Consider the following 18,665-nt stretch of genomic DNA (forward strand, 5'->3'; position numbering starts at 1 on the left):
GGCCCTCTGACCACCACCAGTAGGCAACGGGTGAAGTGTCTTGCCCAAGGACACAAAGACCGAGAATGTCCAAGCCGGGGCTCGAACCGGCAACCTTCCGATTACAAGACGAACTCCCAACTCTTGAGCCACGATAAATAAATACAGGGCATTTTTTCCACCCTTTTTTATTGAGTTACACACTGCCTAATCTATTTAACCATGGTGTCAGCAGCAGCAGTATTACACCTAGTGGCAAGGCATAAATCAAATGTAGGCCTAAAAATTATTTAGGTAGGTTTTTGTTTGTTTGTTTGGTTGGTTGGTTGGTTGGTTGGTTGGTTGGTTGTTCCCCCTAAAAAACGAAGTAAAAATATAAAATAACTGCTTTACAGTTAAATTCAATAATAAGTGAAGTAACTTAACCTCTTACCTTTTCAGGCTTTACAGGAGCCACAATATTGTCACATAATTGTCACAAAATTGAAACTGAAAAATGGTTTTTGTGATGTTAAATCATGGTCGAGCTTTTAACCAGCTGCCTAAAGCCCATCAGCATCAGTAGCTTTCATCCATCATCTGCTCTTCCTATCGTATGGAGTGCAACTAGCAAACACAAGAGTCGTGTTTACATTTAGGTTGCACATCACCAGCTGCTAGTATCTCCTCTTTCGGGGTCTAGTTTTACTCAACACTGTTTTTGTTTTACAACAATCCTCGATTCCACAGGTATCGTGGGACAACAGCAATGATATCACAATATCACATTTTTAAATGTGATATTTAAATAAATAATTTAAATTGTGTGAAGTCATTCTTCCGTGGATCTTGCCACGCTCCTGTGCATTATACCTGGCTCTGAAGATTGCGTAGCCCTCCGGTGCTGTTGGCTCGTCTGGCTTCACAAGTTTGAAAAAACAAAGCGCTGACCAGTCCTGAATGCACTGCTGCATAGATGCGCTGTATCAGAGGTGCCGAATCATAACAGATGGTAACTTTGGCTGAAACAAGAAGACACAAAAAAACAACAGCTAAAAAGTAGGTCTGACTCTAAGCAATCTATGACGTTTGCAACAGACCACCATGTTAATTCAAAAAGGCCTCGCTTGCCTCAGTTAAGGTCGTGTTCATGACTCAACAATAAGAATTTAAAAAAAAAAATAGCTTCCATGGGTGATTTTCCAGTTTTCCTACCTTACAGCCTACACAAAAAAATTGCCTGACCATAAACCATCTTAAACTGAACATACCTAATAATGAGGCTGAATTTGAACATTGTTTGCTGCTTAACTCAAATATACATTTTTTTTCTTTTTTTTTTTTTTTACCAACAAATACTGTTTTAAGATCCTCCTGGCAGCAAACAAAAAAAGCCCAAACAAAATGTTGGAATCAGGAAAGTCTCCCTAATACCACGTTGTTTGTCAATATTGTCATGCATATAGATTCACTGGAACAAATAACATTTTATTATTAGCCATAGCAACTAGCTGCTACTTTGATGAAATTTAAAAGACAGCTAACATGGCTAGTGAATAATTGATAATTATTAAAAACCTATGTTTGCTGTGTGTGCTGACCAGGCTGACATTTAGTGATTCTATTTATGACTCACTGTTGTTACAACAGGAGCTTTACTGACCCATTAAGTGTTATTCAGTGATGCGCACATCAACTCCTGTTCATGAGTTCAGCTGCTACTCAGGGGAGGAGAGTGCCTGTCTGTCTGCAGCAGTGCTGTGTGATAAAGTGTGTCAGCTGGAAGAGGTGAAGACACTTTGTATCCATATTGTTGCAAATAATTATCTAATCCAGTAGTAATGGTCACTTTATTATTGTGTCACAAGTGTTTGTCACAATGTGTAACAAGTCTAGCTTCTTGTGAAAAATGTTTCTAGATTAGACTCTTAAGTAATGTTAAGAACGAGATAAATATCACAAAGTGCTTCACATCAAAAATGTTTAAAGAAACAAATCAAAACAAAAATTACACAAAAGCGAGCCTAAAAAGAGTTCTAGATGAGTTTCAGGTACATTTCACAAGACATCACTGAGTCCAGATCTCAGGCTCAGTAGGAGAGCAAGAAAAAAAAGTTACTGAACAGGTCATCTACTGCTTTCCAAAAGTGACTATACGTGACTATAATAGTAAGTTCCAGTTTTTTGTATTCAACTTCATGCTTCTTTATAGAAGAACATACTTTCTGTCTAATAAGATTGCACATCTAAAGCAGTGTTTTAGCATACGACCTTGTTAGCATGGCAGGCTAAAATCCCATGCTATGTGAAAGCAAAGTATAAAAACTATTTTTTTACTCCACACTATATATTTTATGTTTACTCATTAACCCATCGACCAGTGTCTCAGTCAATTGTTGGCTTTTTTGTTGTAACCTCGGCTTCTGTCTCCTTCTCCTCTTTTTCTCTCTGACTTACTTTGTGTATTTACAGGTAGTATTAAAAATCGACGATCCTCTTACCTACTCGCCATCACCACTGAGAGATCCAGGTCCTGTGATGAAGGTCTCAACACCTTCAGGGAAGAAAGCCCTGTCTTCTCGTAAGTCGAGAATCCTGGAAATGAAATTTGATGGCTTTGTGTCATTCCAGATATGAGGCCATTTTCCACCTCAGAGACTCAGTTGAACTTTTTTTGTGATTTGTGTGTCCACTACATAGGACATAAATGAATGTCCAGGTCAGGAGGTTAAAGTGGTTTTTACAGAGTAAAAGTCAAATTGTACAACAATTAGAACACAACTGATGTCATAGAGAAATAAATAATAACATAAATAACAAAAGTACGTCAACAGAAGTTAACTTTTTAACAGAGCTGGAATGAGCCCTGGTGCCACAGACTGGCTTAAGTCTTGTACAAGGGACAACTAATAGATTTTGAGCTTATGAGTTAAGACAGCGAACAGCAGTGTACTTAACAATTAGTTCAGATATGTAGTCTGGACTCAGTGCTCCCTGTGGTCGCTCACAGTGGACATATGTCCACTGTGAGCGACCATCTTTGAACAGAGGCGGTGGTTTACGACACCAACTCTCTGCCATCTATAATCCAGTTTTGAGATCCCTTCCCAGACGCCTTAACGCCCACTCACATCCTGGGCCATCTGACCTCAGGAATTCGCATGATAAGGTGGGGCCAGGTTTCACAATGAACACACCCGAAACTCTGGCTGATTGGGACCCACACCCAGTTTCACACCTTGGCTCAGGCGATTAGAGGATCAACAGGGGGTCCTTTTGTCCCTCTGTGGGGGGAAACTCCCACTAGGTTTACAGTGGGGCAAAAAAGTATTTAGTCAGCCACCGATTGTGCAAGTTCCCCCACTTAAAATGATGACAGAGGTCAGTAATTTGCACCAGAGGTACACTTCAACTGCGAGAGACAGAATGTGAAAAAAAAAATCCATGAATCCACATGGTAGGATTTGTAAAGAATTTATTCGTAAATCAGGGTGGAAAATAAGTATTTGGTCACCTCAAACAAGGAAAATCTCTGGCTCTCACAGACCTGTAACGTCTTCTGTAAGAAGCTTTTCTGTCCCCCACTCGTTACCTGTATGAATGGCACCTGTTTGAACTCATCATCTGTATAAAAGACACCTGTCCACAGCCTCAAACAGTCAGACTCCAAACTTCGCCATGGCCAAGACCAAAGAGCTTTCGAAGGACACCAGGAAAAGTATTGTAGACCTGCACCAGACTGGGAAGAGTGAATCTACAATAGGCAAGCAGCTTGGTGTGAAAAAATCAACTGTGGGAGCAATCATCAGAAAATGGAAGACATACAAGACCACTGATAATCTCCCTCCATCTGGGGCTCCACGCAAGATCTCATCCCGTGGGGTCAAAATGATCATGAGAACGGTGAGCAAAGATCCCAGAACCACACGGGGGGACCTGGTGAATGACCTGCAGAGAGTTGGGACCAAAGTAACAAAGGTCACCATCAGTAACACACTACAACGGCAGGGAATCAAATCCCGCAGTGCCAGACGTGTTCCGCTGCTGAAGCCAGTGCATGTCCAGGCCCGTCTGAAGTTTGCCAGAGAGCACATGGATGATACAGCAGAGGATTGGGAGAATGTCATGTGGTCAGATGAAACCAAAGTAGAACTTTTTGGTATAAACTCAACTCGTCGTGTTTGGAGGAAGAAGAGTACTGAGTTGCATCCCAAGAACACCATACCTACTGTGAAGCATGGGGGTGGAAACATCATGCTATGGGGCTGTTTTTCTGCCAAGGGGACCGGACGACTGATCCGTGTTAAGGACAGAATGAATGGGGCCATGTATCGTGAGATTTTGAGCCAAAACCTCCTTCCATCAGTGAGAACTTTGAAGATGAAACGAGGCTGGGTCTTCCAACATGACAATGATCCAAAACACACCGCCCGGGCAACAAAGGAGTGGCTCCGTAAGAAGCATTTGAAAGTCCTGGAGTGGCCTAGCCAGTCTCCAGACCTCAACCCCATAGAAAATCTGTGGCGGGAGTTGAAAGTCCGTGTTGCTCGGCGACAGCCCCAAAACATCACTGCTCTCGAGAAGATCTGCATGGAGGAATGGGCCAAAATACCAGCTACTGTGTGTGCAAACCTGGTAAAGACCTATAGTAAACGTTTGACCTCTGTTATTGCCAACAAAGGTTATGTTACAAAGTATTGAGTTGTATTTTTGTTATTGACCAAATACTTATTTTCCACCCTGATTTACCAATAAATTCTTTACAAATCCTACCATGTGGATTCATGGATTTTTTTTTCACATTCTGTCTCTCACAGTTGAAGTGTACCTCTGGTGCAAATTACTGACCTCTGTCATCATTTTAGGTGGGGGAACTTGCACAATCGGTGGCTGACTAAATACTTTTTTGCCCCACTGTATATCTGGGACTCTCCACCATTTGACCTTAGAACTGAAGAAGCTTCTCGGTCTTCAAGTAACTTAAAGAAGTCCAGATGCTTTTCTTTGCAAGCTCCTTTGATCACTGTTTGACATCACAAATGCACTTCTGGAGGAATGGTCACAGATTCCCATTAATGCACTCCTAAAATTTGTGGAAAGCTTTCCCTAAAAAGTTCAAGCTGTCATAGCTACAAATGGTGCCGACATTATATTAAACGTTATGGCTTAAGAATGGAATGTCAGTCAGTTTCATATGCATGTAAGGATCTGAACAACTTTTTCTGTGCAGGTAATTTTGCTCATTGGTCTAAGCTGATTCAAAATTTTTACGGAACATCATGAATCCAGTGATTCTGACACAATAGTGAAATCAGAAAGGCTCAAAGGAATGAGTAATGAAGTGCAAACATGCAAACATTCATGCCTGACGTACTGTGAAAAAAGTTAATCTTCTAGTTTAACCAAATAATACAGAGTAATCAATAAAACTTTAAAAACTTGAATTTTATTGCAATATACCGTCTATATCTGTAACTCGTTTGCTGTCTGCTCCACAGTAAACTACCAAAAAGGGTCAAGAGCTTTTTCACGGATGGGGTGAGTCACTCTCATTTCTAAATTCTTGACCTGGATATTGTCATATGTGTTTTCTATATTTAGTTCATTGATGTTTACAGGAACCCAGTAACCACTGTCTTTGTAAGTTCCATAAGAATAGAATAGAATAGAATAGAATAGCTCTTTATTTTTTATTGTACATGTACAACAAAATTGTGGGTGCTCCACACCAACTGTGCCGGAGTAAAATATAAATAGCAACAGGAATAAATAGCAAACAGGAGAAATATATACAATCAAGAGGGATATGTACAAAAATAAGAAAAAGGCACACAAAGTTGCAAAGTGCTTGGAAATAGTGCAAAGAAAATTAAATACTTGGTCTGAGTAGAGTCTGTGGTGGGAGTTACTCAGACCATGGCTCAGATTAGTGAGGTGAGTGGGCAGAGTGGGATGTGGGGGTTTGTCAACAGTCCAAATGGCCCAGGGGAAGAAGCTGTTTGTTAGACTGAAGGTGTTGGACCTGATTGACCTGTGGTGCCAACCAGAGGGAAGCGGGTCAATCAGGTGGTGAGCGGGGTGCAATGGCTCTGGTTTTCCTGAGACAGGAGGATCTGGCAATGGCCGAGGGTAGGCAACCCCTGCATGCCAAACACCCAGGCAGTAGGAAAGCACACTCTCCACTGACGAGCAGTAGAAGGCCAACAGCAGCTTCTGGTCCAGATTATTCTTCCTCAAGACACAGAGGAAGTGCAGCCACTGCTGGGCCTTCTTTACCGGGGTGTTGGTGTTGTGAGTCCAGGTGAGATCAGCAGAGATGTGGGTTCCCAGAAATGGAGTTATTGAGGCTGGTTGGTGAGGAAGTCTTTGATCCAGGAGCAGGTGGCAGGGGGGGATCTGAAGATGGTTCCGTTTGGTGGTGAGGATGTCTAGGATTATGGTGTTGAATGCTGAGCTATAGCCCATGAAGAGTATGCACACATAGCTCTTCATGTTCTCCAGATGGCTCAGTGCTCTGTGAAGGGTGATGGTGACAGCATCCTCTGTGGACTGATTTGCTCTGTAAGCAAACTGTTGGGGGTTGAGGGAGGGGAGTAGAGAGTTTTTGATGTGCTGTGACACTATCCACTCAACACACTTCATGAATACAGACATGAGGGCTATAGGCCTGTAGTCAATAAGGCTGTCTATACCAGTCTTTGGATGTGAGTGATGATGGGGGCTCTCAGACAGGTGGGAACAGTGGCATGAGCCGCGAGGTGGGGGGGGGGGCAAAGAAACAGAGTGAAGAAGGTGTTGAGCTCCTTTGTGAGTTTGTGGCCGCTGTTACGGGTTGGGGGCTCTGGCCTTTGTAGTTGGTGAGGGCTTGGATGCTAGAGGTTATTATAAGTGAGGAACTCCTGTATCCTCCTGTAGGCCTCCTTGGCTTGTTTGATGTCTCTACTCAGTTCGGCTCTGGCAGTGCTGCACAGAGAACTGTCCCTAAGCTTGAAGGCAAAGTTAAGAGTTCTTATCAGAGCCTGCACTTCACTCATCATCCAAGGTTTTTGGTTAGGAAAAACCCAGATAGTTTTTCTGTCACTGTCAGATTCTTCACACAGCACTTAATGTAGAAAAGGCCAGACTGAGTGCAAGTCTCCACGTCCTGCTTTTTGAAGATGGACCAGTCTTGTTAGATCGAAACATAATACTTCCACAATGCGTTTCAGTCTTTGGAAAGTCTGCAAGCCCAAGAGGACGCCCGATCCAAGCGCCACTCCACCTCTGAGCTGGGTATCATCACCTTCAGTGATGTTCACAAGGAGGGCTGGCTGCACTACAAACAGATTCTGACAGAGAAGGGAAAGGTAAAAATAAAAGAAGAAGAAAAAACCCCACTGTGTCTGCATTTATGCAGGATATCTTTTCTAATGCTTGTCCGTGTCCAGGTGTTAGCAAACTAAAAAGAGATGGCCAGCTCTTATGTAAGGACACTTATTCCGACTTTCCACTTAGTGTTTGCTGAAAAGGAGAGAGGGGTTTCTGAGATCACCAAAGAAAACACCTGCCTCCTGGCTACACCTAGAAAGTCTTTCCACAAAACACATAAACGTTATCGGCCCTGGAAAAGACCAACAACACCCACCAGGAATGAGTTTTGAAAACAACGCAAACTAAATTTACACCAAATGGACCAACACACACACACAGACACACACACACCTCTTCAAATGCCTCCTTCAAGTTGGTTGGGCAAATTTCCATATACCCTCAAGTAAGCATAATTGTATTGTGAGATTTGCTGTTGAACGGTGCATCCTGATTTGGTATTTGCCTGTGATAATAAATATATTAATACATTAGTACATTTTTTTAAGGTTATGCCTTCTCTTCATCTTTCTTCATGACAGAAAGTTGGTGGGAGTATGCGACCGTGGAGACGCGCCTTCTCCGTTCTCCGCTCCCATTCACTCTTCCTTTACAAAGACAAGCGAGATGCAGTGATTCACGGGGCAGGAGCAGGACCCGGTCAGGTTGAACATTGTCCAATCAGCATCCGCTGTTGCTTGATTGACATTGCCTACAGTGAAACCAAGCGGAAACACACCTTGAGGTTGACCACGCAGGATTTCTGCGAGTACCTGCTTCAGGCCGAGGATAGCGATGACATGATGGCATGGATCAAGGTTATTAGGGAGAATAGCAAAACAGATAACGAGGTATGAATAATATTTGCTAGTTTGCACTGGCTGCACAAACACATACACCAAACTAATTTGTGGCTTTCATTCTTTATAGGAGATTGGTTTCTCAAGACAGGCTCTCATCAACAAGAAGCTGAATGACTACAAGAAACACAGGTCAGGATGAATAATTATATTAAGTAAAAAGTCTGCGCCTTACAGTAATTAGAAGTCACTGTAATTCTGGGCTTGAAGATTGCCACAAATCATACTTTAAACTGCAATTTCCCCAAATTACAAATAAAACTGTAGTTATCATGAAAAGAATTTGGAATATACAGAACATTTCCCAAAATATTGCCAAAAGTATTCACTCATCCATCCAAATCATTGAATTCAGGTGTTCCAATCACTTCCATGGCCACAGGTGTATAAAATCAAGTACACAGGCATGTAGGCTGCTTCTACAAAGAATGAAAGAATGGGTCCGTCAGGTTCAGGCCAAGAACGGGACCCAAATGCAGGACTTTCCAAAATAGAGAGTGAGTTTATTTATAGTGAAGATAGTTGAATAGTGATAGTAATGTGACAATTTCCAAAACACATGTCTTCCGTTGTGGTGCTTCTGACTCCCACACAGTGCTCGTGGACCATTGCGTGAATGGTGAAAACTCCAGCTCTTCGTATACATAACCTTCCGGCCTGATGATGCGCGTAAACCGCCACTCTGGAAACACACGCACACACTCAAAAACAAATACAGTGGGGCAAAAAAGTATTTAGTCGCCACCGATTGTGCAAGTTCCCCCACCTAAAATGATGACAGAGGTCAGTAATTTGCACCAGAGGTACACTTCAACTGTGAGAGACAGAATGTGAAAAAAAATCCATGAATCCACATGGTAGGATTTGTAAAGAATTTATTGGTAAATCAGGGTGGAAAATAAGTATTTGGTCAATAACAAAAATACAACTCAATACTTTGTAACATAACCTTTGTTGGCAATAACAGAGGTCAAACGTTTACTATAGGTCTTTACCAGGTTTGCACACACAGTAGCTGGTATTTTGGCCCATTCCTCCATGCAGATCTTCTCGAGAGCAGTGATGTTTTGGGGCTGTCGCCGAGCAACACGGACTTTCAACTCCCGCCACAGATTTTCTATGGGGTTGAGGTCTGGAGACTGGCTAGGCCACTCCAGGACTTTCAAATGCTTCTTACGGAGCCACTCCTTTGTTGCCCGGGCGGTGTGTTTTGGATCATTGTCATGTTGGAAGACCCAGCCTCGTTTCATCTTCAAAGTTCTCACTGATGGAAGGAGGTTTTGGCTCAGAATCTCACGATACATGGCCCCATTCATTCTGTCCTTAACACAGATCAGTCGTCCTGTCCCCTTGGCAGAAAAACAGCCCCATAGCATGATGTTTCCACCCCCATGCTTCACAGTAGGTATGGTGTTCTTGGGATGCAACTTCTTCCTCCAAACATGACGAGTTGAGTTTATACCAAAAAGTTCTACTTTGGTTTCATCTGACCACATGACATTCTCCCAATCCTCTGCTGTATCATCCATGTGCTCTCTGGCAAACTTCAGACGGGCCTGGACATGCACTGGCTTCAGCAGCGGAACACGTCTGGCACTGCGGGATTTGATTCCCTGCCGTTCTAGTGTGTTACTGATGGTGACCTTTGTTATTTTGGTCCCAGCTCTCTGCAGGTCATTCACCAGGTCCCCCCGTGTGGTTCTGGGATCTTTGCTCACCGTTCTCATGATCATTTTGACCCCACGGGATGAGATCTTGCGTGGAGCCCCAGATCGAGGGAGATTATCAGTGGTCTTGTATGTCTTCCATTTTCTGATGATTGCTCCCACAGTTGATTTTTTCACACCAAGCTGCTTGCCTATTGTAGATTCACTCTTCCCAGTCTGGTGCAGGTCTACAATACTTTTCCTGGTGTCCTTCGAAAGCTCTTTGGTCTTGGCCATGGCGGAGTTTGGAGTCTGACTGTTTGAGGCTGTGGACAGGTGTCTTTTATACAGATGATGAGTTCAAACAGGTGCCATTCATACAGGTAACGAGTGGGGGACAGAAAAGCTTCTTACAGAAGACGTTACAGGTCTGTGAGAGCCAGAGATTTTCCTTGTTTGAGGTGGCCAAATACTTATTTTCCACCCTGATTTACGAATAAATTCTTTACAAATCCTACCATGTGGATTCATGGATTTTTTTTCCACATTCTGTCTCTCACAGTTGAAGTGTACCTCTGGTGCAAATTACTGACCTCTGTCATCATTTTAAGTGGGGGAACTTGCACAATCGGTGGCTGACTAAATACTTTTTTGCCCCACTGTACACATAAAGGAGGGAACCGGGAGGGGAGCCTTGACAATGAAGATAGAAAAAACATAACACACAGGCAGGTTAACCGGCGAGGACTGCCAGACCATGACAGGATCACTCTCAGGGGCACAGTGAATTCCTGCATGGTACCATGATAGGATGCCATTTGTGCAACAGTTAACTGTTATTGGTTTCATAACAAAGACGTCAACTCTGCCACAGAGTGGTAGGCCATGTAAAATCGCTGAGCAGGGTTAGCAGATGGCACATAGTGCATAGAGGGTGCCAACTTTCTCTAAACTTCATTTGGCCTTGCTGATTTGATCACGAGTAGTGTGTAGAGAGCTTCATAGAATGGGTTTCCATGGCTGAGCAGCTGCATCCAAGAATTCGATCACTGTGCAATCCAAAGCATCAAATGCAGTAGTGTAAAGCACGCCGGCACTGGACATTAGAGCAATGGAGACGTGTTCTCTGGAGTGAAGAATCATACTTGTCTGTTTGGCAATCTGATGATGGAGTCTGGTGGTTGCCAGGGGAATGGTACTTATCTGACTGGTGGAGGGGGGAATATGGTGTGGGGTTGTTTTTCAGTGAAAGGAACTCTCAGTGCCACATGACTATCCATCCATTCTCTTACACTTTGCAGAGGACTGGAGCCTATCCAAGCTACCACAGGGTAAGAGGCAAGGTACACCCTGTACAGACTGCCAGTCTGATGCAGGGTTAACACAGAGAGACAGACAACCATTCGCACTCACATTCACACCTTTGGGCAATTTAGAATCACCAATAAATGCAACCCCACTAATTGTATGCCTTTGGACTGTGGGAGGAAGCTGGAGTACCTGGAGAGAACCCATGGAGACATGGGGAGAACACGCAAACTCCACATAGAAAGGCCCTTGCCAGAGGGTGGAGTCAAACTGAGGTTTCTGTGAGGCAACAGTCCTAACCACCAGGCCACCATGCCACCCAGATACCATTTGGACAACTTCATGTGAAGGTGTAATTGGTCCACTTGGATTTTTTAACATTTTTTTCTGTTTCCTGTTTTTTATTTAAACGTTGACATTTTATGATCCTGATGAAGACCACAAGCCAAAATGCGTTGGTCACTTGATAAAGTTGTTTCCCATTACTTTAAGTGCCACTGGAGTGTCCACGTCATGACAACTTCATTCTCCCAATTTTGTGGGAACTGGACCAGTCCAAAAAGCAAGGTCCATAAAGACATAAATGAGCAAGTGGGATGTGGAAGAAGTTGACTGGCCTGTAGAGAGTACTGACCTCGACAGAACACCTTTGGGAGGAATTAGAAAGAGAAGCCAAGTCTCCGTGTCCTTACAAATCCACTTCTGCAAGAAGGGCCACAAATAACTCTAATAAATCACACTCCTAAACTTTGTGGAAAACGTTCTGAGAAGAGGTGAAGCTGTTATAGCTGCAAAGAGGGCTGACCTAATAGAAACTCTATGAATTAAATTGGGGTTAACATGTTGCTTAAAGATACTTGGCATACAGACTAGGGGCAGCCAGGGATCAAACCACCAACCTTCCAGTTAGTAGATGGCCTGCTCTACTGCCCGAGCTACAGCTATCCTGGCAATCAATGTCATTCAAGTGCATATACTTGTAAATATGGATATATACTTTTGGCAATATAGTGTATCAAAACCACTGCACCTTTTTATTTATTAATATCTTTTGAAGACACATCAAAACTAACAACTTCTGTTAACCTTGTTACATCCACTTAAACTAACATCCACACCTAAACCAACACGATGAGGTTAAAAATTGCCTAACTTTGTTGTTCTCTTTTGTGTAGTCTGACAGGTAGTAAGCTAGACTCCTCTCCCAGAGCCCATCGTATGATGCCGCCCTTCTTTCTGGCAAAAACTGACAACACTTCAGTGAACAGAGCTTCCAGATCTGGAGGGTCTAAACATGACTCTGGTTTGTGTTCTTCAGTATATATGACAAATCAAAGCAGCAAAAATGCTTAACTTAATTATGTATCCATTTATCTGCATCTGTGTGAGTCAGATGATAACAAGGCACTGTGGAGCATCAACATCATGAAGAAGGCCAAGAAGACAGGTGTTCCAAAGGCTTTTGGTGTACGTCTCGAGGACTGTCAGCCTGCTGTCAACCATAAGGTAAGTCAAAATTCATAGTAAAAAAAACTGCTTGGCTACAAGCAGAATCATTAAATAATCCCAAAATCAAACTGTCAAGTTAAAGTGGAGCAGACCTATAAATGTATTTTTTGCCTTGGGTCTATTGTAAATCAGTTTTTTCTTTGGTGAACTTTATTGTTTCTGTAAGTGGTTAAAACAAGTTAGCAGGGAAAAAAAAGTTTGTTTTAAAATAATGTACAATAAAATAGGTTTCTAATGAGATTTTAAGTAAAACAAAGCCGTGTAGCTCATTGGAAAGTATGATAGGTATTTTACTGAAACTGATGTATTCAAGTTTTCTGAAAATCTTACGAATGCGATAACTCGAGAAAGCATTCACCTAGGATTTCAAACTGATACCACAGGTATATCTACTAAAAATCTCGGACAAGTTTTAATCTCAGTGACTTTGGACTGAAGGTCAGAGGTCAAGTTCTCTGAAAAAAACCAAGAGGGTCCAAATACCATCAGTGTGTTAGGTGCATCAGAGATGTAGACTTGGATGTACTCTAAGATTTCTAGTGTCCAGAGCAATGGTGATACAGGCAAGATGGTGACCATTTAAGACGGAGACTTGGAAAAGTTTGGACAGAGGTTCCAATGGAGTATTTAGTTGTTTGGCTATGAAGTGTCTTTGTAGACACTTCATTCTTACTCACGGGCTGAGTAGAGGTAAAAACCCTACTCAGCCCGTGAGTCTGTTAACACTTCAAAGGAGTCATCATCGAGGAGCTTAGCAGAAATCAAAAGATTGTATAAGGAGAAAGAACACTCCTTAAAAGTGCCCTGCTTTCAAGTGCCGCTGTGCTGTTGAAGTAATGTTTTCAGCTCAGCTGTTTGAATTCTAGAGATCATTGTGTTAGTAAAAAATCTCAGCCTTTTTCCAGTTGACTGGAGAAGGATTCCAGCTGAGACGAGGCTCTCTCTGTGGACTGAGAGGAACGGACAAAGATGGCGGTGTGATAGTGACTCTCTGATGCTTCTGAGAGATGTAAACTGTGAAAGGCAATTCATTTTGAGAGCAAATAATCTGCGCCATACTGTTACTTGTTAAAGGACTCATTCTTATTTGGTAGCAAGATGGTGGAGTGGTGTGCTCCACCACCTGGGCTCTCTGAGGGGAAAAAGCCTCCTAAAGATGATACAAGGAAACAAAGTTAGCAGAGTTTGTTAACAAGTAGAAATCTAAGCTAGAGTGAACTGACTGAAGGGCCGCAGAGCAGGGTGATGGCTGGGACAAAGGTAAGTCTACTGGTATACAAGCACATATTAAATCCACACTGACTTTGAAGGGGTCCTTTCCAGAGACAGCCTTCACATAGGGAAGCAAGCAAGAGACATTACCATTTGATGACCCATGTGTTATTGTATTGTCTTCTGCTGAGAGTATTTCTGATGAGGTGTCTGTGAGTAATAGTGTCAGGTGCTTTTACCAAGTATGTATGTTTGTTTGGTCATTTAAGTTCTCTTTATTCATTTTCAGTTTGTTTCTTAGTTTACTTCTGGTTTAGAGTTTCACCTTTTCACCTTTTTGGTGTGTCTTCTATTTGGATTTATTGACTTTATTTTCTGCTCCATTTTTGGATTTCTGCTATGCTTGAAAACGTTGCCTTTTGTTTAATAATTCCAGTTAAATAAAATAATCAAAAAGGCAGCTCAGTTGTTGAGCTGAAACTGGACCCTGTGAAGGCACTGTTAGAGCACAGAACACGGTATTTTGTCATTCTCTTAATTTGCTCGCCAATCTTGTCCATCTTATTGTCCAAGGTCCCCACTTTTCCCAAAAAGATCAATGGAACAGACAAAGACAAGCCACTAAAGCAACTGTTCCAGAAATAACTTATTTCAAATGATGTATATGTTCAGACGGAGTGTGATTGTCATGTGATGCTGAGGTTGTAGGTGAAAATCTGTTTGTTGAAATAGTTTTTTTATTGTCTATTTTTCCCTCTTTTGTCTCCCTTGCTTTCTCTTATCAGTTTGTTCCTCTAATAGTGGAGATGTGTTGTGGTGTTGTAGAGGCAACTGGTCTGGAGTACACTGGTATATACCGTGTACCAGGCAACAATGCCATGGTGTCTAACTTGCAGGAGCATCTCAACAAGGGCATGGACTTGAACACTGCTGAAGAGGTATGGAAACGAGCCCTGCTTTGCTTAGCAGACTACAGCAACTAATGTTACATCATGATGAGTTTTTTAAATGTTCAAAATTTTACATCTGAAACAGATTAAATTATTAGAAAACTATAGAGGAAATTTTTAACACAATAAAGATAAAGTCTGACTGTGGCAGGTCAGACTGAAAGTACATACCACTAAAGACTATAATCTAAGGAGCTGATTATAATCTATAATGACAGGAGCTGAAGTTATTTCTTTTGTCTTCCCTTTGAGTAACTGCAGCACCTTTTTTTCTAACTCTTAATTATTTCAAATCATCAAATTAATTTTAATATTAGACAAAGATAACCCAAGGACATTTATTTTAACTTATTAGGGGGAAAAGTTATCCAAACCTACCAAGTCCTAAATGAAAAATTGTTAAATTCTGATCAATGATCATGCTACTTGTCATTTTTCATATCCTTCCTGGTGAATTTGATGTGTTGGTCCACCGAGTTAATGTGATCAGCACCGTGAACAAACTCTGTGGACCAACACATCAAGTTCACCAGAGAGGAAAGACCATCTCTGAATTGAGGAGGTGATCTAAAGGGTAAACCTTTGCCATCTTACAATGCTGTGATTGCAGCCATACCCCAACTTTTTGTGAATTATGCTTATGGCCACTGATCAATAGCCATTGATCAATGGTCTTTGATCAGTGGTTGTTGATCAATGACCATAACAATTTGCATATTAATGATCAAGGAACTGGCCTCACAGCCCATTGTTCGCCAGCGGTGCTAGTTTCAGTCACTGTGCAAAGGTACTGCTTAAAGGTTAGGCAAAGCTGTGGTCAGCTGAGACTGAAGAAGTCAGCTGGATGAGTGACAAAACATTTCGTCCCCTGAAAACGCTACGTCCCGATGAAAAGAATACCTTTTTGGGATGACCTAAAGAACAGATTGCCGCCAATAGAATAGAAAAGAAGTTTTTCTATGCCATATTTGAAACAGATTTTATGTGTAATTTTGATAGATTAGGTAATTCCCACATAGCGAAATTGGTATGGCCCAGATCTGGCCCACACAGTGTGTGCACACATGGCCCACATACCGCAAAGAATGACGGCGCTTTGCTGGCCCAGATATGTTTTGCCAGAGGTGGCCCACACATGGGCCAGCACAAGGCCAGTTGCAGACACACTGGTGGTCCTGTGCTGGCCCAGAACAGTTTCAGCTCTGGCCCCAGATGTCAGCCTAATGTGTGCCTTAATCAAGCCATGTAATAACAACATGTGCCAGAACATAATAGTACAAAAGCAACATGACTAAACTCTGTTCAGGCAGTGAATTCTTAAATAGTGCTTTTCTAGTCTCTATACAACATGCCACATTAACACATCTCCTCCTAACTACATTCATACATATTCACACTCAGCATGCAGACTGGAGGAACCAGGGATTGAACCACTAACCTTCCAATCAGCAGGTGATCTGCTCTACCTCCTGAGCTACAGCCGGCCAGTGGTAAACTTGAGTAAACCATCACTAGGTTTTGGATAAAGTGTACACTCACAAACCTGTCAAACCTGCATTTGAAACGTTGGCTACCATAGCAGTATAGTACTGCAAATGGCATTTGGGTCTTCTAACTAAAATTGGAAAATAGGAACATAAATAGTGCCATCATTGCCAGACCTGGCCCACATCTGGTTGACATACACTCTGCCATGACACCAGTCAGTCAGAAGGGCCAGCTTGATGCCGGATCCGGGCCAGACCTGTTTGCTATGAGCCTGGGCCACATAACCCAAACCACAATCGAGCCAGATATGGCATGCCATCACATAGACAGTGCCATCTATGCCAGGCCTGGCCCATATCTGGATGACATACGTCTTATCATGCCAGAAGTCAGCCAGCAGTGCCGGCTTGATACCAGATCTGGGCCAGACCTGTCTGCTATGTGGGATACTATAATCCTAAAGCCTCCTCTTCATGTCCTCACAGAGATGGCAAGACCTGAATGTTATCAGCAGCCTACTTAAAACATTCTTCCGAAAACTGCCTGAGCCTCTGTTTACTGATGGTGAGTCCAGACATTTGTTTACAGTGAAATGTCAAAGAATCTTTAACGAGTATGTATTGAATAATGTTCTGTTGCTTGGATAAAAAATAAAAAAAGATTGCATTTTTTCTTCAGTGGCAAGTTACAAAGCCGCTGAATTTGTTGGCATATGATTTTCAGAATTTTAGAATATCACTTGTAGTTAGTTAGTCATCCATTATCTCTGCCTACAGATAAATACAATCACTTCATTGATGCCAACCGGATTGAAGATGGAGAAGAGAGATTAAAGACAATGAACAAACTGGTAAAAGAGGGCAGAGAACAGAGAAGTGAACATACTTCTGTCTTTTTGATAGTAAAACTCTCTCTATATGTACCCATTGCTTCTTTCTAGATCCATGACCTGCCAGATCATTATTATCACACCCTTAAGTTTCTGTTGGGTCACCTCAAGAAGGTAGCAGATCACTCTGAAAAGAATAAGGTAACCTTTACCTTCAGTCCCATCAATTGAATCGTGGTTTTTTTGTGGTCTAAAATGAAGTTTTAATATTATTTCCAGATGGAGCCAAGAAATCTAGCCCTGGTGTTTGGACCCACTCTGGTGAGGACATCAGAGGACAACATGACAGACATGGTCACCCACATGCCTGATCGCTACAAAATAGTAGAGACCCTTATCCTGCATGTAAGAACCACCAGCTGCTTGCTCCAGTTGCACCTCTGTGAATCGCCAGTTGTGTTTTATGCATTAACACCATGCAGTAGTGCTGCATTCAGTTCTGCCTCCAGTGGTGTAGTGGACAATACTGTACATTCAATTAGCAACTAAAAGGTTGTTGGTTCAATTGTAGCCAAAGATGCAAATTTTCTTTGTGTCAAGAAAGGTATGTGAAAGTTGCTTTAGTGGTTCAGTTCTACTTATATAGTGCAAGTTCTGTTTGAAGATGCTTTATATTGTAAGATAAACACCCTGCAATATTAGAGAAAAAAAATAATCAAGCAATCCTTTATAAGCAAACGCTTGGGAACTGTGGAAAGGAATATGTCTGTGAAGGTTCTCAGTCATCCAGGTCATCGTAGTCTAAGGAGCTTGGAAAGAAAACCGTCTGGACTCATTTCCCGAGGTCAAATGGCCCAGGATGTGAGTGGGCGTTAAGGCGTCTGGGAAATCACATGATAGGGTGGGGCTAAGTTTCACAATGAGCTCACCTGAAACTTTGGCTGATTTTGACCTGAACCCGTTTTCACACCTTGGCTCGTGTGATTAGTTGGAGGGTCATTACGGGGTCCATTGTCCGTCTTGGGGGGACACTCCCACAAGGCTTAAATCTGGGACTCTCCACCATTTGACCCTCAAACTGAGAGGTGAAATGTCTTCAAGCAACTTAAAGAAGTGCAGACACTTTTCTTTCCAAGCTCCCTAGACTGTGGAAAGGAAGAATTCCCTTTAACAGATAGAGAACTCCATCAGAACCAGGCTTAGGGAGGGGGAACCATCTACTGCAGCTGGATGGATGGTGAACACAAGCAGACTGCAAAAAGCAAACAGGACATAACACTTGTGACACTTGTTACAAATAGTTTGATAGTGGCACATAAGCAAACACAGAGAAGATCTCAGTGCATCATGGGAAATCATCCAGCAATCTGAGCGTATAGCAGCATAACTGAGGGATGGTTCAGGGTAAACCGATCCAGCCCTAACCTGCTTTTGGTAAAAAGGAAAGAAACAAAGAAAGGAAATGTTAAGTTTAATCCTAAAAGCAGAAAGTGTCTGTCTCCTGAATCCAAACTGGGAACAGGTTCCACAGGAGAGATGGGAGACTCCTATTCTGCTT

General features: G+C 42.3%; 1 protein-coding gene across 8 annotated transcripts in view; it reads left to right on the top strand.

The window, feature by feature from the left end:
- The window catches only part of LOC113027774 (rho GTPase-activating protein 21-like), a 78,574-nt gene that overhangs the window by 55,135 nt on the left and 4,774 nt on the right, over window positions 1-18,665 (top strand). For all 8 annotated transcript variants that reach the window (XM_026177571.1, XM_026177570.1, XM_026177572.1 and 5 more), the window contains 12 exons: window positions 2,431-2,539; window positions 5,457-5,496; window positions 7,167-7,304; window positions 7,848-8,156; window positions 8,236-8,297; window positions 12,295-12,422; window positions 12,513-12,625; window positions 14,626-14,778; window positions 16,764-16,842; window positions 17,055-17,128; window positions 17,219-17,308; window positions 17,387-17,512. In XM_026177571.1, the coding sequence (XP_026033356.1) occupies window positions 2,431-2,539; window positions 5,457-5,496; window positions 7,167-7,304; window positions 7,848-8,156; window positions 8,236-8,297; window positions 12,295-12,422; window positions 12,513-12,625; window positions 14,626-14,778; window positions 16,764-16,842; window positions 17,055-17,128; window positions 17,219-17,308; window positions 17,387-17,512 (1,421 nt within the window). The remainder of the gene's footprint in view (window positions 1-2,430; window positions 2,540-5,456; window positions 5,497-7,166; window positions 7,305-7,847; window positions 8,157-8,235; window positions 8,298-12,294; window positions 12,423-12,512; window positions 12,626-14,625; window positions 14,779-16,763; window positions 16,843-17,054; window positions 17,129-17,218; window positions 17,309-17,386; window positions 17,513-18,665) is intronic.

This window comes from Astatotilapia calliptera, chromosome 8 (genome assembly GCF_900246225.1).
Source record: "Astatotilapia calliptera chromosome 8, fAstCal1.2, whole genome shotgun sequence".
Lineage (NCBI taxonomy): Eukaryota > Metazoa > Chordata > Actinopteri > Cichliformes > Cichlidae > Astatotilapia > Astatotilapia calliptera.